This window comes from Schistocerca nitens, chromosome 9 (genome assembly GCF_023898315.1).
Source record: "Schistocerca nitens isolate TAMUIC-IGC-003100 chromosome 9, iqSchNite1.1, whole genome shotgun sequence".
Lineage (NCBI taxonomy): Eukaryota > Metazoa > Arthropoda > Insecta > Orthoptera > Acrididae > Schistocerca > Schistocerca nitens.
In genome coordinates, this window is record NC_064622.1 from 485,108,921 (window position 1) to 485,131,804 (window position 22,884).

A 22,884-nucleotide genomic window follows, 5' to 3' on the forward strand; every position below is an offset into this window, starting at 1 on the left:
GTTTCCAGTCCAGACACGTTTGGAACACCTGTTCCTCCTCGTACAATGGCCACTGTCAGCCATCCATTGCCATGGGTAAAGGTATCGTTGATGTCGATGCTGAAGTTCAGTTTACATCCACAGAATACTGCAGGTCCATCTAGAAGGGCGTGTGCGGTGACAGATTTAATTGTGTTCTTCTTCTTGTTGGCGGATGATGTTGTCATTTCGACGTCTTCTATAGTTTTGTATATTGTCTGTCTTGCACGTCGCCGTTTGTCCAGTAGTAAACATGGGCTCTAAAATACATACCATCACAGATAGGAGCACTTCACTTTCAATACTATGAAATACATCCCTTATACTATAACCTATTTGCTTCCTTTATTTTGAGAGGTAGTAGTACGTAACAAAACAAGAAAGGTAATGTTTTGCTCCTTGTCAGAATTTTCAGAAGCTTCTTTTAATAAATAGTAATCCCAAGCCCTTACGCCAGTCTAGTCAACTCTGATGACAACTACACATAAACATAACAAAGACCGAAATGGTGATTTTCAGAAAGGAGACAAAACACCCAAGAATGCAGAAATCAACATCAAAGGACAAAAAATAAATATCTCATCATACTTTAAATACCTAGCATAGACATTGCAACCAACAGCCAAATGCTTCACAAAACATACAACAGAATGTGCAGCCCAAGCAATAATAGCAATACAGGACATCAAAAACATCCACCTACTCAGTCCGGAAACGGCCATGAAATTATTCAGCGCAAAAATCTTGCCAATCCTGGCCTAGGGGATGGAGGTTATGTGGGACCACCTAACAGAAAAAAAATCTAGAAACACTAGAAAAGGTAAAAACTACTTATCTAAAAAGAGCACTAGGTCTCTCAAAGACAACAAGATCTCAACTAGTGTACCTGATAGTGAGAGAGACATTCCTAATTGAAGACATCAAACTTCGATATATGGTGCCACACACCAAGGCTTCCAGAAATCAACTGAAGATCATGGAGGATAAACGAGAGAAGGTGTGGCCGGAGTTCTATGGCACTGAAGCAATGACGAACTGCTCATGGACAGCACCAAACTTCGAACTGTGACATGTCCTAACTAGATTATCTATTCATGGCTTTCATCATCTAACTTGCAAAACAAAAATTATCATGATCCAACCACAAAATGTGTGTGTGAACAGTGTAATGAAGCCTGTGATCGATATCACATAGAACTGTGGAGTAAAAGAGTGAAATCAATAAATGAATATGCAAAAATGTAAATGTAAAATGTTAAGCAAAGTAACTGTATATGGTTATTTGGCTGCAATTTTATTAAATAAATATTCAGGAGGTTTAGGCAAAGACCATCCCATCACTTCCAACAAGCCGAGCTAACCCTGCTCCCCCCCCCCCTCCCCCCCCTCCCCTCTCTCCCCCTTCCAATAGGAAACTGGCCCTGGCACTCACAGTAACAAAAATGACAAGTACAGATGCCACCAGGAAATGATGTTACATTTCTTCTATTCTGTACAAGAATTCCCTGCAGTAGTTGAGCACTTCTCTCTGAAATGTGTTATTTGTACACAATTTCAATTTTTTGTATGTTTTATTAATCATTAGTTTATTTTGTTCATAAATTTTCTAATCAGTTATCATTATACTATGTACTGATTCATTCCACTGCCAAGTAGCTTCGCCTTGCACATTTCCATAGAAACTGATTAATTTAAACTGTCAAAGTGTGAACAGCACACAAAAATTGTGTGCTGCCAACACAATTGTGTATACAAAATATTGCTTCTTGAAAATAGCTGTTCAAAAATTCTGGAAAGACAGAATTCATGTTACGTGTAATATATGGATATTTTCTGTAATGCCTAGATATAAAAGGCAATGTGCTGACTGACTGACTGACTGACTCATCACCACCAGCTCAAAACACTAAGGATAGAAGTTTGAAATTGGGAGAAGGTGTTGGTCTTGTACTGTAGGCTTCGTTTAACAATGGCTCTTTTGAAATTACAACCTTAAGGGGGTGAAATAGGGCATAAACGTTGTTGTTTTTTTTTTTTAACAAATGTCACTATTAAGGAAATTTTGTAGCCAGAGCTACAAAAATTGGTACTTGGTTTCTTGTTCAGAAATAAAGAAATAGGTGCTTCAAAATTTTTGGAAATTTGACACTACAGGGATGAAATAGTGGGTGAAAGCCTATTTTGAAAATATGTCATTATTAAAGGACCACAGAGGTATTTTTAAAGCTACATCTATGAACATCGGTATTTGAATTCTCGGTTACAAATAAAAAAAATGTGTGTTTCAGTGTTTCTGAATTTAAACCACTGTTGTTGTTGTTATTGCTGCTGCTGCTGTGGCCTTTGGTCCAGAGACTGGTTTGATGCAGCTCTCCATGCTCTCCTGTGCAAGCTTCTTTATCTCCAAGTACTTCCTGCAACCTACATCCTCCTGAATCTACTTAGTGTATTCATCTCTGTCTCCCTCTCGAATTTTTACCCACCACACTACCCTCCAGCACTAAATTGGCAATCCCTTGATGCCTCAGAACATGTCTTACCAACCGATCCCTTCTTCTAGTCAAGTTGTGTGACAAATTTCTCTTCTCCCCAATTCTATTCAGTGCCTCCACATTCGTTACATGATCTACCCATCTAATCTTTAGCATTCTTCTGTAGCACCTCATTTCTAAAGCTTCTATTCTCGCCTAAACTATTTATCGTCCATGTTTCACTTCCATACGTAGCTACATTCCATACAAATATTTTCAGAAAGGACTTCCTGACACTTAAATCTATACTTGATGTTAACAAATTTCTCTTCTTCAGAAAAGCTTTTTTGCCATTGCTAGTTCACATTTTATATCCTCCCTACTTTGACCATAATCAGTTTCTTTGCTTTCCAAATAGCAAAACTCATCATCTACTTTACATGTACCATTTCCTAATTCCCTCACCATCACCTGATTTAATTCGACTACAATCCATTATCATCGTTTTGCTTTAGTTGATTTTCATCTTATATCCTCTTTTCAAGACACTGTCCATTCTGTTCAACTGCTCTTCCAAGTCCTTTGCTGTCTCTGGCAGAATTACTATGTCACTGGCAAACCTAAAGGTTTTTATTTCTTCTCCCTTGAATTTAATTCTTACTCCAAATTTTTCTTTTGTTTCCTTTACTACTTGCTCAGTATACAGAGTGAGTAAAATCAGGGATAGGCTATGAAACATTTTATGAAAATATTTCACTGCAAAAACATTTTAAAGCTACATCTTTGTAAATTGGTGTTTGGCTTCTCGGTTAAGAGATGAAGAAATATGTGTTTCACTATTTTTGGAAACTCATCCCCTAAGGGGGTAAAATAGAGTCAGACTGATTCACTGCTTCATCACCACCCAGTTCAAACTGCTAAGGATAGAAACTTGAAGTTTGGAAAGAGTTTGGATCTTGTACTGTAAGCATCATTTAAGAAGCGGTTGTTCAAAATTCCACTTCCAAGTGGTTGAAAGAGGAGACGAAAGGCTTTTGAAAGTATGCCACTATTAAGGGAAATTTGAAGCTAAAACTACGAAAACCGGTATTTTGTTATTCACTCAGAAAATAAAAAATACATGTTTCAGCATCTTGGAAATTCAACCACTAAGGGTGTAAAATACTGGGTGAAAGTTTTTTTGAAAATAAATAATTATTAAAGAACTAATAAAGGATTTCTAAAGCTATTGGTATTTGACTTACTTATTAGAAATTTAAAAAATGTGTGTTCCTAGAAATTTAACCCCCAAGGGAGTGCAATAGGGGATGAAAATTTTGAAGAAAATATTTCATTACATTAAAAAACTTTAAAGCTAAATTTATGAAAATTGTATTTCACTTCTCAGTTAAATACAAAGAAAATCTGTTAGGGGATGAGAGTTGGTATGGAAGTATCTCCCCAAGAATGTAAAAGGCATAATTAACAAAAACTTTCGTTTCTTGTCAGGAAAGACCATGTTTATATACCCTTAATTAGTGTGAAAAGCTTAGTATGTGTTGCAATTCATGAACATCAAAATTCAATTTAAAAAAAAAAAAAAACACACACACACAAACTCTCTGCAGGCTGTACAATCCACACAAGCACAGCAGTGGTCACTAAGCTACAGGTGAATAAATGCAGGACAAAGTGCACGAGAACAAAGGAAAAAATCTGCTTTGCTATTGAGTACAGCATTAGTAGTAGTATAATATAGACCACCTATGTCCCTATCTCTGCCGTGTTAAGGTTTGAAACCAACTTCTAAGTCATATGACTCAGGGCGGAAAGCCGAGTTCCTGCCATCATGTGCTGTGTGATGTGGAGCTGACAGTCACAGTTTCTCCCATTTATAGCTGAAATCAAGCATTGATTTTGACAGTTCAGCAAACTGTAGTAAAACTCTTACACATTTAGTGGTGCAGTTAACCTAATTCCTCCGAAATTCCTGATTATAAAGCAGTGTTTATTGTTTATACATGCAGTCAAGTTGAAACGTATTGACAGTTCTTTTCAACAAGCGACAGATTCACTGTCCTTTAGTGAATACTTGCTTCTTTTTTTCGCTTTTGCATTGTGAATTCTCGTAGGTCACCACTTCCACAGGTGTGGAAGATAAAATAGCAATTTTGCACACAGCTTTAGTTTTCAAACTATTCCACAAGAATATGTGTGAAATGTGTTTTAGTATGATTTGTAAGAAAGGAAATACATTTACATGCATAATATCAGGTATTTACCCAAAATAAGCACATATATTCTCCGACTTCTGCTTAATCCAGTACAGATCCGAAACGATATCAAGATAGGAAGCGTATTATATTACAAAATGTTGATTATACTCGTGTAGTGAGCTAGATATTAATGATATGTCGTCTCAAAAGCTTAGTCATTCACCAAGTTTTACATCCAAGGACCAATATCCATCCTAACTTTCATTGGAAATACCTCTGCAAATATTTTAAAGTAATTCGCTTACACAACTGAGATTTTCGTCACTTTTTCTAATCTGTGGAATATAAAAAAAGACTTCTCTGAGTGTATATGAAGGTCTTTACTTCTGCATCTAGTAAAAAGCACAACAGTTGATTTGTAAAAAAAATATGTCATAAATTGTGCACTATAAACATATAATGACATACTTGGCTCTGTGCCCCAAGTCACGTAATTTAGATACTGATTTCAGTAAAATGACGTCATGTGCAGTCTTACATTATCTACGGTCTATGGTGGTTGGTATTCTATTCAGTCACACATTAAATATCCAAAAGTAACATAAGAAAATATTACATGAGAGGTGGGAGGGGAAGGAACAAAATTAGTTGTAGTTAGTATTGGGCAATTTATATCCATCAGGACATCTTCAAGTAAGTGTAGAGCACAGACATATGAGAAACCTTTGTGGTTTATTCTCCAGTATTGGTTGTGTTTTTAGATCACAGAAATATCAGGACACATATGCGAATTGCTAGAATTATAATCTATTGATTCTATCAGTGTCACTCACTCACCAAGATGTTGAGGTGTGACAAACTGCCTGTTGGCTTCTGTCTCGCTTTCTTCAGCCGACATTTGATAATTTTTCTGGGGCTTCACCAGCTACTTGTGCTGATGAAACAATATAAAAATTATCAAACAAACCTTGGTGGTCCACCATCAGCAATGGAGGGTAAAACTTTGACAATTCCAGCAACTCACGCTGGCAAAACAGCAGAAAAATTATCAAACAAACTTCGAGCAAAGAAATCGAGACAGAAGTCAACAGGCAATTTGTCAACAAGTGGTCATGAAAGTGTTAACATTTACGTTCAGGTGTCTCGAAGTGCAGTTGATGGAAGAAAGATTACATTCTTCCCAAACAATGCTATTTATCAAATTTAAAGAACATTTATTTGGTGTGGACTGTATAACAGTTCAGTTGCCTCTTCTACCATATTTATTGGGAAGAGGATTAGAATATGATAACTGAGGTAAAGATGAGATTTGGCAATGGAAGAGGAAGGTGAGGACAAACACACAAATTTATCTTTTTTTGTGTCCAACACAATGGGTTTGGGGCTATTTAAGGAGATTCAGATACAAAAGTAGTGCTTTGTAAGTTTACTGGGAGGTAAAACTGAACAGTAACAAGAAAATTATCCATTTTGCAACCCTGCAACTACAGAGAATTTTAATTACTTTTAATTTTATCACAATATAACTTACCATTCTCTGCCTGAGTGTGCAGCAACTCCAAAGACATTTCAATGACATCAGGAGCCTTAGACACACTCAGAACTTTGACCACGGCGCAGCACAATCTCTCATCCAAGAGCTGCTCATCAGATGGAACTGAAAAATGTAAGTCAAATACTTCAGTTCAAAATGAAAGCAGCCCACATAAATACTTACAAACACCTCATTATGCTCAAGCTACACTCCCACATTAAACTTTGTAGCCATAAAACAATGGAAAGTCCAGGTTGTAATATCAACAATTACGGAAAGGGCAGATTGCTACTCACCTTCAAGAGGACGTGCAGAGACGAAGACGGACACAACGAACAGACTCTTACATATCAAGTTTTTGGCCAAAGCCTTCATCAGAAAAGAAAAACACACACAGACACACACAAGCAGCACACCTCGCACACACAACTGCTATCTCTGGCTGCTCAGGACCGACAAACAAATGTGAAAAATGCAAACAACAATCCTACTTGTTGCCCCCATTCAACGTGTTTCAGTCAGGTCTGAGCAGGCAGATATAGTGATCATGCGTGTGCGTGTGTGTGAGGTGTGCTTGTTTGTGTGAATGGATGTTTGTTTTTATTTTCTGATATAGGCTTTGACCAAAGCTTTATGTGTAATGGTCTTTTCGTTGTATCTATCTGCAACTCAATGTGTCATCTTTACAATGAGTAACACTGTAATCTTTCCATAATTGTTTGCAGCCATAAGCAAATCTGTAGTTAGTAGTAGCAGATATACAATAGGTGGAAGGGCGACATCAGTCAAATTTTTAATCCGTTAATTGCAGATGATTCCAGCTACCATGTAGCTATCTTCAGTGCATTACATTTAAGTTATGATTGTTGAGTATGACTTTGTACACATCACATCGGTCTGGGAGGTCAGCTACAGAGTGGTGCAGTAACTGTCATTGTAGGAAAGTTGGACACGAGCAGAAATAATTAGCGAACAAGATAACACAGCAAGCAGAAGATTTGCTAATCTGTATTTCTCCAAGCGTACAAAGACTCACTACACATAATGCAGCAAAAAATACAGTCCAAGTGTCAACGAGGATGAGGCTACCTGAATTAAAGCACAAACAATGGAGTCTGAGCTGCAACTAGGTGGCTTCTGCACAGCATCACAAAGCAAAGAGGCTCCAAGTGTGAGGGGCGGAGTGGTTGCCACTGGCCGTCCTATATTGCGGTGGCAGAGGACGCTCTTAGTGCAGAGCTGCTGGAGGTGTGGCTCAGTGGGTGGAGATTGCGCACCACTGGGTCCGCCAGATCCCGTGCGACCACTACTCGTGTCTTACAGAAACTTGTAATTCCGTTTCCAGCTTTGACACCTGTGGGGTTGTATTTATATGTGATACCACAATGATAACTCATCTTAAATGTAATATAATGCACTGAAGACAGCTACACAGTAGCTAAAATCAATCTGCAATACACAGATTAAATGTTTACAGCTGATGCTGCCATTCCTCTTATTGAGAACCTCATTAATACGGTCGTGAAGCATGCTGTTGCTGATGGAAACGAACCTAACAGCAGATTGCTGAGCGTTAAATTTTTACACATACCCTCACTGAGAAATATTTCACAAGCAACTTGCTCACCTTCAGAAAAGTTACTGGATGCATTATCGGGACAACACATTTTGCATTCACCTAAGTGTGCTGTCTAAGTTGTGAAATTTGAAGGACCTGTGTGGTTGCTTGCATGTAAAATCATATGTTTAAGATTTCACAAGCTAATAGTATAACATTCAATTTCAAAGAGATCCCCAATGAATTTTTATGGCAAACAATTTTTTTTAAATTTAAGTAATTATGTACAATCTTTCACAACCAGTTGGATTTCACACAGTTTATCAGCTCTTAAGATTATGACCCGGCTTCACACCCTGCATTCTTGAGATTTTCTATCTAGTTAACTGTAAATCTTTACCAACAACATCCACACTTAGCTTCCTGCATATGCCGTGCATACATGTTCCCTCATTTTCTAAACAATGTTATACCATCACATTTTATTTATTCCCCCCCCCCCCCCTTCTCAGATAGGCCAACTATGGAACACAGGCCAATTTCAATTCCTTATTTATTATTCTGTTCTTTTCTTTCAGCACACTTTCATCTGTTCACTATGTTTTTTCTTCCTGTCTTCTGAATACTTCAGACCAGTTTTTTTCACTCTCCTACATTATAATCCTTTCATATTCGTATCTTTCCCACAGACACTTCTGTGTCAGTTGTTTCTTCAGCTTTTATTTTTTTTTTCTAAATCCTTTTTTTCCTTCACAGATCCAACGTCTTGTTGACTTTTTATCCTGCAAATTGTTTTCTTTACTCTACTGTTTTGCATTCAATATAAATATTCAAAAAAATAGCAGTATTCTTTTCTCTCATTATTTCTGATACAATTTTTATGTTTTCAAGAATTTCATCACTACTTTGTGATTTCCGAACTTCCTTACTTTCTCATAGGCCTAATATTTTCTTAATGATTCACCCGTTTGGTATTTAATGCCAGACACACTCTTGCACATGAAGATTCTGGCTTCACTTATGTTCTGTAATGGCTTGTTTTTGCATTTTAAACATATTTTTATTGTAAAGGTTTTTAATTATACTATATGCTCTTCCCATTTTATGTATCCTTTCCTCTGTAGCACAATTTTCCACACCATTTTCTTGGATTATTTCCCCATGATATTTAAATTTTCTAACCTTTTATATTTGGTCAATACCTGTTTTCAGGAATTTTGATGCATTTTTTAGTGTTTGTTAAAAACATTCATCCTGCAATCCCACCCCATCTCTCCCCTCCCCCATGCAAGAATGAAAACCACAGCATCCAAACCCACTAAAAATAAATGCAAAGAACACATATTTAAAAAATTATATAAAAATTTGCTTGACACCTTCCTAAGAGATAGTCTCCACTCCTTCCAATCTGATTATGTAAGCACAAATCATATGTAGTCTCTGTTCAAAGAAATAGTAGCAATAGAAATTGAGACATATACCAAATAAATTAATAAGAGGTGGTACTGATCCCCCACTGTACACAAAACAGGTCAGAACACTGTTGCAGAAGCAATGCAAAACACACGTCAAATTTAAAAGAATGCAAAATCCCAAGGATTGGTGAAGTTTTACAGAAGCTCAAAATTTAGTGTGAACTTCAATGTGTGATGCTTCCAACAGTTTCCACAACAAATCTCTGTCTCAAAATCTGTCAGAAAACTCAAACAGATTCTGGTCATACGTATAGTTCCCCAGCAAGACACAGTAATACCTCCACTGCACGATAACAATGGTGATGCCATTGATGACAGTGCCCGTGAGGTAGAGTTAAGAAACAAGGCTTTCTGAAGTTCCTTCATCAAAGGAGACTAAATAAATAGTCCATAATTCTAACCTAGAACAACTGCCAACATGAATAACTTAGAAGTAGATATCCTGGATATAGCAAGGCAGCTTAAATCACTTAATGAAGGCCTGGCCTCCAATCCAGATTGTATAGCAGTCAGGTTCCTTTTCCATACTTTGCAATGATATACAACAGTTTGCTCATTGAAAAATCTATACCTCAAGACTGGAAAGCTGCACAAGACACACCAATACCCAAGAAAGGAAATAGGAGTAATCTACTGAATTACAGATCCACATCGCTAATGTCAATTTGCAGTATGATTTTGGAACATATACCGTGTTTGAACATTATGAGTTATCTCAAAGAAACAATTTACTGACAAATATTCAACATGTTTTCAGAAAATATTTTTCTTGTAAAACACAACTGGCTCTTTAGTCTCACCAAGTAATGAGTACTATTGACATGAGATGTCAAATTGATTCCATATCTCTAGAATTCCAGAACCCTTTTGACCATTCCTCACAAGCGACTTCTAATCAAATTGTGTGCCTGCGGAGTATCACTTCAGTTGCTCAAGTGGATTGATGCTCTCCTATCAGAAAGGTACAGTTAGTAGTAACTGATGGGAAGTCGCCAAGTATGACAAAAGTAATATCTGGCATTTCCCAAGAAAATGTTATAGGCTCTCTGCTTTTTCTGATCTACATAAACAATAATCTGAGAAACCTTTTTTAGGTTCTTTGCAGATGATGCTGTCATTTACCGTCTTGTAAAGTCATCAGATGAGTTAGAAAAGATATCTATATGGTGCAAAAAGTGGCAATTGACTATGAAGTAATCCACATCAATACTAAAAGATATCTACGAAATTTCAGTTGCATGATAAGTCATACTAATCTAACGACTGTAAATCTGAATAAATACTTAGGGATTACAATTATGAATAACTCACCATGGATGATCACACAGATTGTTGGAAAAGCAAACTAAAGACGAGCAGAATACTTGGAAAGCGCAACAGGTCTACTTTAAGAGACTGCTCACACCATGCCTGTCTGCCCTCTTCTGGAGTACAGTGTAGGATATGCACTAGGTGGGACTGATGGAGGACACTGAGAAAGTCCAAAGAAAGGCAGCTCATTTTGTATTATCATGAAACAGAGGAGTGTGTGCCGCAGACATGATATATGATTAGGGGGTGGCACTCATTAAAACAAAGGCATTTTTCGTTGCAATAGGATCTTCTCATGACATTTCAATCAGCAACTTCCTGTTCCAAGTGTGAAAATACCTTGTTGTGACTCATCTACATTGAGAGAAATAATCATCATCATAAAATTAGAGAAATCAGAGCTCGCACAGAGAGATTTAAGAGCTCGTTTTCCCTGCACGATGTTTGAGAGTGGAACAGTAGAGAAATAGTTTTATGGTGTTTTAATGAAACCTCTGCCAGGCACTTAACTGTGAACTGTAGAGTAATAAGGTACGAGCAGATTAAAAAGCCATCTCTCTGATAGCTGTAACAATGATAGCTGAGATGTGGCCACAGACCTATTCGTTCAAGTTTATAACAGCACAGATTGTGTTAAACCCTTGACTGGACTTTCCAAAAACCACATGTGGCTAAGGACTGTTGTCCCAGTCTACTACCAACCAAATGGTGAATTTTTAACCATCTAATGATCTTCACCTGTTCTTGGCCTGCCTGCAGTCTACTGATGTGTCTCCTCCAGTCTATTTGGTGAACGATACTGCACCACCATTCAAGCAGTTTGGTTATCGCCACTCTATTCCCTTTCATTCTCACTACAGAACCTGCCAACCCCATCAAACATATAGCATTTTATGTCAATGATGCAACCAGAATGCAATACTGCCTGAGAGCATGTGACAGTTTGTAGCATCATTTAAATATTAAATTGGGAACTTGTGTGTTGACTGATAATTTCCAAAGTATCATGCAAGTATACTATAAAATTTCTGTCTACAATCATCTTTCTTCCTGTGATTCTTGAGTTTCTCCCGGCGTATCTGATAATCAAAATATCCACGGGTGTGCTGCCGGTCCATAGTGTCCAACGGGCACAATATTTCGGCGATCATACATGTCGCCATCATCAGGTGAACTGACGGACTGAGCTCCTGTGAACGTGCCGGCACGGATATCCGTACGCTATGGCTGCTCAGAGGGAACTGGGTTCGGTAGCAGCGGCGGCCGATGCGGCGCGCTCCCTCCGCCGTCCGCGCCCCGCGCCACGGTCATGCGGTGGAACAGATTGCGACGGCGTCTGAGATGACGTCGGTGTGATGGCTCTGTCCGCCGTGGTCGTCACAACTATACGTTTGCTCGATTTACTCTTAATTAACCCGATCGCTGGTTCCCAAGCCTTGCCAAGATTATAGCCACAGTCACGGTTTATGAGGTCGTCATTGGTGCGAATTTCGATGGCCTCTCTAACAACACTGTCCCAGTATCTCGACGTCTGTACCAGAATCCTCGTGCGGTCATACTCCATGGCGTGATTTTCCGACAAACAATGTTCAGCGACTGCCGACTTGCTCGGATACATCAGTCGAGTGTGCCTCTGGTGTTCACGGCATCGATCCTCGACGGTACGCATCGTCTGACCAATATACGACTTGCCACATTGACACGGAATCTGGTACACGCCGGCCTTCCTCAAACCGAGGTCATCTTGGCGCTCCCCACCAGTGCACGAGTTTTATTTGGAGGACAAAACACAGTTCCGACCCGGTGTTTCTTCAGAATGCGGGCGATTTTCCCCGAGAGTGCGCCTGTGTATGGAATATATGCAGTGCCTACCTCCTCCCTCGTGACTTCATCCATCTCAACAGGTTGTGCTGCAGTGGTTGGGCGGAGAGCACGTTGAATCTGCCACTCTGAGTACCCATTTTTTCGAAATACAGTTCTCAGATGTTCCAATTCCTGGGGTAGACTCTCTGCGTCAGAGATAGTGCGCGCCCTATGTACTAGAGTTTTAAGTACCCCATTCCTCTGTGAAGGGTGGTGGCAGCTGTCTGCGTGCAAATACAGATCAGTGTGCGTAGTCTTCCGATACACCCCATGACCTAGGGTGCCGTCAGCCCTTCTCTTGACCAAGACGTCAAGGAAAGGTAATTTACCCTCCGTTTCAGTCTCCATAGTGAATTTGATGTTGGGGTGTATGGAGTTTAGATGTGTAAGGAAGTCAAGGAGTTTATCCATACCATGTGGCCAGATGACGAACGTGTCGTCCACGTAACGGAAAAAGCAAGTAGGTTTCCATACGGATGACGACAGGGCTTCCTCCTCGAAGTTCTCCATGTACAAATTCGCTACCACCGGTGAGAGTGGGCTACCCATGGCGACTCCCTCCGTAGGTTCGTAGTATTCTCCATTAAAAAGAAAATACGTGGAAGTCAAGACATGCCTAAAAAGTTCAGTGGTCTTCTTATCAAACTTCTGACTAATCAATTCTAGTGACTCTCACAGGGGTACCCTCGTAAACAAGGAAACGACATCAAAACTCACCATGATATCTGACTCATCCAACCTGAAGCTATCAAGGCGTTTAACAAAATCCACGGAATTACGGATGTGATGAGGGCATTTACCCACATAAGGACTTAATATTCCCGTCAGGTATTTGGCCAACAAATATGTAGGTGCCCTGATGTTGCTGACAATGGGGCGTAATGGTACCCCCTCTTTGTGAACCTTCAGGAGTCCATATAGTCTAGGCGGTACCGGACCTTGGGGTAACAATTTCTTAGCGTCACCCTCCGGTAAATCTGCGTCCTTGAGAAACGCCCTCGTCTTGTTCTCCACCTTCTTTGTAGGGTCAACGCTGATCTTCTGGTAGGAATCGTCATTTAGCCGGCTCTGCATCTTATCAGTGTAGTCCTTATGGGAGACAACAACTGTAGCATTGCCTTTGTCAGCCGGTAAGACAACAATTTCAGAGCGCTCCCTCAGATCACGAATGGCCGCCCTCTCTTTACTGCTGATATTTGACTTCATCGGCTTGGATTTCGTCAACGCACGACAAGTTTCGCGACGTATTTCCTCGGCTGATTCTGGCGGAAGTCGAGCTGCAACCTGTTCAACAGCACTAACAATTTCTGCGACCGGAGTGAACTTGGGGGTGGGAGCGAAGTTGAGACCTTTCTGCAAAACCGAGACTGCATCATCACTCAACACCATGCCACTCAAATTGATGACAGTCTTGCACGGAACCTGCAGAGATGGTTTGTCAAGGAGACGTGAGAACTTAGCTGTTTGACGTCCCGTAGCCTTCTTATGGGCGGAATCAGCTGACACCCAGGTGACACCATCAATCCAATCCCAGGAACAAGAAGTGAACTTACTAGCCAGTTGCAAATGTAGTTTGAGTAATTCCTGTGAGATAAACTCAAGGCTCCGGCAGGTGAATTGCACTCTCTCACGTACCAATGCGAGGCTGGCTCGTTTCTTGATTCTCTTAGCTGCTGCAGAATCGATGTGATGCATAACCTTAGCGAAATTTGGAACAACATTCTCGGAATGACATCTCTTTAGAAAGGAAAGAGTACTTAGCAAACGACATGTACGGTGGCGCAACGTTTCAAATTTCTTCATGCTGCGATACATCTCCTCCCCGTAAAGGTGTATGATGTGATTCTTGAGTTTCTCCCGGCGTATTTGATAATCAAAATATCCACGGGTGTGCTGCCAGTCCATAGTGTCCAACGGGCACAATATTTCGGCGATCATACATGTCACCATCATCAGGTGAACTGACGGACTGAGCTCCTGTGAACGTGCCGGCACGGAGATCCGTACGCTATGGCTGCTCAGAGGGAACTGGGTTCGGTCGCAGCGGCGGCCGATTTAAATACCCTCCGCCCGCGGCGCGCTCCCTCCGCCATCCGCGCCCCGTGCCACGGTTGCGCGGTGGAACAGATTGCGACGGCGTCTGAGATGACATCGGTGTGATGGCTCTGTCCGCCATGGTCGTCACAACTATACGTTTGCTCGATTTACTCTTAATTAACCCGATCGCTGGTTCCCAAGCATTGCTAAGATTATAGCCACAGTCACGGTTTATGAGGTCGTCATTGGTGCGAATTTCGATGGCCTCTCTAACAACGCTGTCCCAGTATCTCGACGTCTGTACCAGAATCCTCGTGCGGTCATACTCCATGGCGTGATTTTCCGACAAACAATGTTCAGCGACCAGCGACTTGCTCGGATACATCAGTCGAGTGTGCCTCTGGTGTTTACGGCATCGATCCTTGACGGTACGCATCGTCTGACCAATATACGACTTTCCACATTGACACGGAATCTGGTACACGCCGGCCTTCCTCAAACTGAAGTCACATGGTATGGTTAAACTCCTTGACTTCCTTACACATCTAAACTCCATACACAACCAACATCAAATTCACTATGGAGACTGAAACGGAGGGTAAATTACCTTTCCTTGACGTCTTGGTCAAGAGAAGGGCTGACGGCACCCTAGGTCATGGGGTGTATCGGAAGACTACACACACTGATCTGTATTTGCACGCAGACAGCTGCCACCACCCTTCACAGAGGAATGGGGTACTTAAAACTCTAGTACATAGGGCGCGCACTATCTCTGACGCAGAGAGTCTACCCCAGGAATTGGAACATCTGAGAACTGTATTTCGAAAAAATGGGTACTCAGAGTGGCAGATTCAACGTGCTCTCCGCCCAACCACTGCAGCACAACCTGTTGAGATGGATGAAGTCACGAGGGAGGAGGTAGGCACTGCATATATTCCATACACAGGCGCACTCTCGGGGAAAATCGCCCGCATTCTGAAGAAACACCGGGTCGGAACTGTGTTTTGTCCTCCAAATAAAACTCGTGCACTGGTGGGGAGCGCCAAGATGACCTCGGTTTGAGGAAGGCCGGCGTGTACCAGATTCCGTGTCAATGTGGCAAGTCGTATATTGGTCAGACGATGCGTACCGTCGAGGATCGATGCCGTGAACACCAGAGGCACACTCGACTGATGTATCCGAGCAAGTCGGCAGTCGCTGAACATTGTTTGTCGGAAAATCACGCCATGGAGTATGACCGCACGAGGATTCTGGTACAGACGTCGAGATACTGGGACAGCGTTGTTAGAGAGGCCATCGAAATTCGCACCAATGACGACCTCATAAACCGTGACTGTGGCTATAATCTTGGCAAGGCTTGGGAACCAGCGATCGGGTTAATTAAGAGTAAATCGAGCAAACGTATAGTTGTGACGACCACGGCGGACAGAGCCATCACACCGACGTCATCTCAGACGCCGTCGCAATCTGTTCCACCGCGCGACCGTGGCGCGGGGTGCGGACGGCGGAGGGAGCGCGCCGCGGGCGGAGGGTATTTAAATCGGCCACCGCCGTGACCGAACCCAGTTCCCTCTGAGCAGCCATAGCGTACAGATCTCCGTGCCGGCACGTTCACAGGAGCTCAGTCCGTCAGTTCACCTGATGATGGCGACATGTATGATCGCCGAAATATTGTGCCCGTTGGACACTACAGACCGGCAGCACACCCGTGGATATTTTGATTCTTTCTTCCTGCTTTGACAAAAAATTATCTGGTGTATTTTAGACTCATTCTTGTCTTGGACTGTACGAGTATGAAGCTCATGAAGATATGCAGAAGGACAGTGGTGTCATATTGACATATATCTAAAAGTAATGGATCGAGTCCATTTACATTCGAGGTCTAAACTATAATTAGATTCAACTCTGTCACTACTACACACTTTAAAGTATTTCTTTTCAGGAAATGAAAAAAAAATGGTTCAACTTAGAACTAACTAACCTAAGGACATCACACACATCCATGCCCGAGGCAGGATTCGAACCTGCAATCGTAGCGGTCGCGCGGTTCCAGACTGTTGCACCTAGAACCGCTCGGCCACTCCGGCCGGCTCAGGAAATGAATTCTGACATAATGGTTCAAGAACATGTAGTTAAGGGAATTACGTCCGATAAATGAAGTAATCAGAAATATTATTATTAGGTTATATAACATATTATAGCATTCTACAGGTTTTATGCAGCACTACTGTGGCTTTGTTGCTGTGCCAAACCCAAGCTACTCACATATAAATTATTTTTAACAAGTAGAGGAGCTGGATGTAGGGCAGAGTTTAACTTGTTCGCAATGGAGTCATTGTGCATTACATCATCCAGTTAATGAGGGTAAGGGGATTAAACACATTGTTGAAGGAACCATCCCTATATTTTCTTAGTGTCTTACAAGGAACCACTGTAAATGTAAATAAACATAACTAGATAAGTACTGAAAGCCATTCCTCCTAAATAAAGAGTCCAGTTCAATTAGTATTGGGCCATCTTGCTCAGATCAAGATAAGAAGTGTAGCACACGGTATCACCTCATATGAAATGTAGCTGTTCAATTGAAAATGTGTGCTATTTTAAATATATTTGTAAATATTGTAGATGTAATAGAACTCTGGGATAATCAAATCTGTGATTTCAGAAGAAATCACTATTCTCAACTCATCCCGAATTACAACATGTTTCAGTGTCTGGAAAGTGGTAAAAAAATAGCTTCTGGGAACTGTCAGATAAAGCTCATTCTGAAACTAATTAAAGCATTGACGTAACACGCTGCATCCTTTGTCCGTCAAGGTTGTGAACCTTACTTTACATCATATTGGTAGCACTGGCCCACATCCATTGTTAAGGTGGTTTCCTGATGAAATGATGGGATTTGTTTGAACATGTAAAACAAAAGTTTTATACACTTTATTAACTTGAAAACAAGCTTGGGTCTCTTTATAAGAGAAGATGTCTTGGCAGTTAAATTTCAAGATTTGAATCTGTTATATTAGTTTCCAGAAGGCAGTACTTCCATCAACTCCAAACCATTTACCTGTGTATAGGCAAGCACATAAACACATCTGTGAGGCAAAGACAGATGCGTATTTTTATACTCTTCACGGGTATGCTGCTGGATATCATCGTCTTCACTACACAATTTTCGGCAATCCATCTGGCCGCCATCTTTCGGCATGATCTCTGAGTACACAATCACGCCGGAACTGAATGATCGCCAGAAACAGCAGCTCCTCTATACCCCAACTCCAGGCCACTGTGCCTGTGGGAAAAGTGAAAGAACTGCCCCCTGCGAAGTGAAGAATTGCAGCGCCACCAGCGGCAGAAACTGACAAAAGTGATAAATCGCAAATTAAGATATAGCGGGTTAAAAACGAGACTGTTGTTGTTTTATATCCGATAAAATACGGTTCCATATCTTGCTTAAAGGAAAACCTTTGTCTCTATTAATAACGTCATCAGATAATCTTATTTCGATGGATTCATTGAGCACACAATCCCAATAACGAGAAGTTGGAGCAATGATTTGCTTCTCTTTAAACAACATATTACGCCCTTCGTTGAGACAATGTTTGGCGATGGCAGATTTTTCAGGCTGGAACAAACGTCTGTGACGCTGATATTCCACACATCGGTCATGAACAGTGCGAAAAGTTTGTCCAATATAGGCCTTTCCCACAACGGCAGGGAATTGTATAAACTCCAGGTTTTCTCAATCCCAAATCATCTTTAACAGATTCAAACAGGACTCTAGTCTTGGCCAAAGGCAAAAGAACACTTAATATATTTCCTGAGAATTCTCGAAATACTTCCAGCAAAGGGTAGAAAAGCAACTGATTTACAAGTATTTGGCACTGGTTGTCTTGATGGTTCAAACTGAAAAGCATGATCAATTTGATGATCGGTATATTTGTTGAGCTAGAAGACAGCCTTAGGATGATCCAGTTCCTGTGTCAAATTTTCAGAATAAGAAATGGCATAAGCTCTCTTGACCAATGTACGTAGAACTCCCATGCACTGATGTGGTGAATGATAGCTCGTAGAATGAAGATAACGGTCCATATGTGTGGGTTTATAGTATACGCCATGTCCCATGGTACCATTTTCTTTTTTGTGCACTGTTCATGGCCAATGTGTGGAACGTCAGCATCACACACGTTTCTTCCACCTGAAAAATCTGCCGTCGCTGAACATTGTCTCAATGAAGGGCATAATATGTCGTTCAAAGAGACACAAATCATTGCTCCCGCTTCTCATTACTGGGATTGTGTGCTCAAGGAATGCATCAAAATATGATTATCTGATGACATCATTAATAGAGATAAAGGTTTTCCTTTAAGCAAGATATGGAACCCTATTTTATCAGATATAAAGCAACAACTGTCTGGTTTTTGACCCGCTACATCTTAATTTGCAATTTATCACTTTCGCCAGATTCTACCGCTGGCGGCACTGCAATTCTTCATGTCGCAGGGGGCAGCTCTTCTGCTTCTTGCAGAAATGGAGTGACCTGGAGCCGGGGTATAAAGGAGCCACCGTTTCTGATATTCATTCAGTTCCGGCGTGATTGTGTACTCGGTGATCCCACCTGAAGATGGCAGCCAGGTGGATCACCGAAATATCGTGTAGTGAAGACTATGATATCCGGCAGCATACCCATGAAGAGCATAAACATATAACATCATATAAGGCGCTGGGAAAATAAACGGGATCACATAGATGCGTATTATTCACTTAATCATGTATGATGTTACAATACTTGGACTAACACAGAAGACCTAGTATTAAGCAGACTTAAAAGAGGATTCAGATGCATAATATGGTTAATTCTTCCAGGAATAATGACAAACTGCAGAAAAGCAATGTCAAAGAGAGGGCTGAGGATTTACATATTCAGAGGTGGCACAGGTACCTAAAGCCCTTTACAAACTATTCAGAGAACTGGAGACTGTATGCTGCTTCATATTTTATTCTATTTTAGTATATAAGCTTATTTTGGCTTTATTGCCTTCATCATTACATGTTCTGACATTGTAGGTGGACATACATCAACTTTGAGTAAACTATTATTCCTGTCTGTAGTTGTTGGAATTTTTTTGTTTAAGTAATGTTTTAAAGTTGTGCAATAGTTTTCTGTTGCACATATATCACAACACTTTTTTACTATCTGAAACTCTTAGAAATTCAAGTTTGACAGTTTTGAAGTGTCTATGACTTTCAGATAGTAACAAATGTATCACGTGTGCAACATAAAATTATCAAACAACTTCAAAATGTTACTAAAAAAATATACATCCAATAACTATGGGCAGCAAATAACAGTTTACTCAAAGGTGACTATGTCCTCCTAAAATGTCAGGATGTGTACTGATAAAGACAATAAATCCAAATCAGCTTATATATTAAAATAAAACAAAATATTAAGAAGCATACATTCTCCAACTCACTGCATAACGTCCTACTGTTTCATATTATATGGTGCAGGTTCCACATTCTTGCCATCCAGCACCATAAGTATGAGAGTAGCAGCAGTCAGACTAGGAAATTACAGTTCCATGTGCAGACTGTCATTAACATCACAACCACAAAAAGCTGCATTGAGCACGATGCTGCGACTGCGAAGAATGGACTGCTGATGAATGGTATCGCATTGTGTTCAGCAATTAATCGTGGTTCTGCACTATCCCAGAAGACCATTGACGGCATCTATGGCAGTGACCTGGGTAGAGGTCTCTTTCTTCCAATGTTTAAGAGAGGCACAATAAATAAACTTTATAACCTAAACTTTTAACTTTTATAATTACCACAGAGATAAATTGGAGAGAAGATGCAACAAGCATCAGGTTGTCATTTAATTTCAGGTTTGAAGTATAATAACCCTGTCTTATAACCAGTCCCTATGTCACAGCTTTCTGTAGTGTAATGCTGAATTTCTCTCAATATCCTACCACCTACATTTGTACTGTTCTTGCAGTGAATATGATATATAATGAAAAACAACTATTTAGTAAAACCTGAATATTCAAGCACAACAGTTTGTTTTGTAGATAACCCAATGTTGAAAGTCTCAGGCTCTTAAGAAGTGCGCATCACCTTCCAGATACAACTGTCCTCTTTCAGCCTCAAAAAACATAATTCTGACTTTAGCTCTTTAATAAAAAAAATTCCAAAATATGGTTCAAAGAGCAATTAAACTTTTTTACACTGACTTCCTTTTACACCGCCTGACAAAAAAAAGTAAAGTGCACACAGGAGGGGGGGGGGGGGGGGGGGGGAATAAAATGAAATTTCACAGGCTGAGTGTGTATGTGATGTTATATCGGTGATTATGAAACTGGGTCATATTTACAACAAAACTTGATAGTATGAGCCCACTTGTCAATACAATGTTGCACCCCCTCTGACCTGGTGCATGCACTGATTCAGTTGAAAAGATCTCATGAAGCAGCTGTATCCTCTCCCGAGACAAGATGGGCCACAATTGTTGTAAACAGTCCTTAGTATCTCTGATACTGGTACTGGTACACAGTTTACATTACAGCTAGTCCTATACATTTTATTGGGGAGAAATCTGAGGATTTTACTAGCCATCGGAGTACCTCATCATGCAGACTGAATAATGGCACGACAATACTGTTGCATGAGAGTTAACACATGAGAACACAGGATGTCCATGGCATTGTCGAGCTGTCAAGAGTTCCCTCATTCACTGCCAGCCGCAACCTGAAGTCATACCAGACAGCTCCCCACACTGTGACTCCAGAAGTAACACTGCTATGCCTCTCCTAAACGTTGGAAGAAAGGGACTTCTACTACCCAAGTCACTGCCATTGATGCCAACAACAGTCTTCCGGGATAGTGCAGAACCACAATTAGTTACTGAACACAGTGCGATACCATTCATCAGCAGTCCATGATTCACAGTCACAGCACCACTCCAAATGGAAGCCTACACATGGAATCTTAATTTCCTAGTCTGCTGCTGCTATTCTCAAACCAATAGTTCAGGATGACAAGAATGTTGCATGAAGTCCATTACTTGTTCTTTGATGGCAGATGCAGACTGGAAGGGTTACAATGTTTTGTTTTAGGGTGCCAAAACAACTAGGATCACGCATGTCCATGTCAGAACCGTAACACGAAGACAAAAAAGGAGTTAAAAACAACAGAAGGAAAGACAGCTAAAAATAAGGACTTGTAGAAAAGTCCATAAAATATGCCATAGCGAAACAATGGTCCTGACCTACAGGTTAAATGTCCTTTGGCACATTGCTATGACAGATAAAAGAAACATGATCAACAGCCCACGCGTCAGTCGCTAAAACGGCTGGCAAACATAAATGAGAATGTAAATGGTTAAAAAAAGGGCACTCTGCCAGGAAATGGCAAACCGTCAAAGGTTGAGGGCAATGAGCACAAAATGGTGGAGAGCACCACTTAAATGTTGATGGCTAAAGAGACAGTGTCCAATACGCAGCCTGGCTAAACTGATCGTCTCACGGCGAGAGGGTCGAGAGGAGGTTGCCAAGCTGCTGTGAGAGGCTTAATTCCCCAGAGCTTGTTCCCATGAAGGGAGGACTAGTGGTGATGCCAAAGTGACACCACCTGTTGACAGACAGAACACAGAGATCACTGGAGAACACAGAGATCACTAGAGGGAAAAGAAGAACTAGCGAGCCGAGGTACGAGGACTACAGCCTTGACAGCAGCCTCATTTCCCGTCAGACTGACATGACCAGGAATCCACATAAACATCACAGTGGCTCCATCAAAATTGAGCAAGTGACAGCTTTCCTTGACCCCTGCACTATGGTATGGACAGTGTGCAGCACAAACTACGAAAATCCAGGCATGACTTGCACATTAGTGGGAAATGGTGAGTTTCAGATCGGTAGGTCCAACTGTTAGAGATGCCCACATAAATGGTCTGTTATTGGTAAATTTTGGAAGTCCACTAGTGTGGCCAGCTATTCATATGTGACAGACACGATGTTGACGAAATGAGTCTGCGGCGATCAATCCGTGCAACAGACAACTTGCACAGGTACTCGAACAATCAATACTAATGAGGATAGGTAACACCTCACTGTGAAGATGATTTCTGAGCTGCAGACAGACACATGGAAAAGACAATCACACTCTTACAACTAAATTTTTGGCCACAGCCTTTGTCAGAAAATGAGCACACACACATTCATTCAGACACAACTCGTGCACAAACGATCACAGTCTCTGGCCACTGCATCAACAATCTCTGGGAATCAGATCCAAACAAACCACTCCTACCGCCTCCCCGCCTCTCGTTGGCAGCTGTTAATGTAGCAGGAAGAAGTGGTAGCAGCACTGACTGCAAGTTGAGGGGAGTGGTGGGAAGCAATAAGAATGAGGGAGTAGGGAT

The 22,884-nt window shown here is 41.0% G+C and overlaps 1 protein-coding gene across 1 annotated transcript in view; it reads right to left on the bottom strand.

Annotated features, from left to right (window-relative positions):
* Window positions 1-22,884, bottom strand: part of LOC126203538 (GTPase-GDP dissociation stimulator vimar) — a 92,847-nt gene that overhangs the window by 45,660 nt on the left and 24,303 nt on the right. Inside the window, exon 6 of the mRNA XM_049937862.1 lies at window positions 6,216-6,341. Coding sequence (XP_049793819.1) covers window positions 6,216-6,341 — 126 coding nt within the window. The remainder of the gene's footprint in view (window positions 1-6,215; window positions 6,342-22,884) is intronic.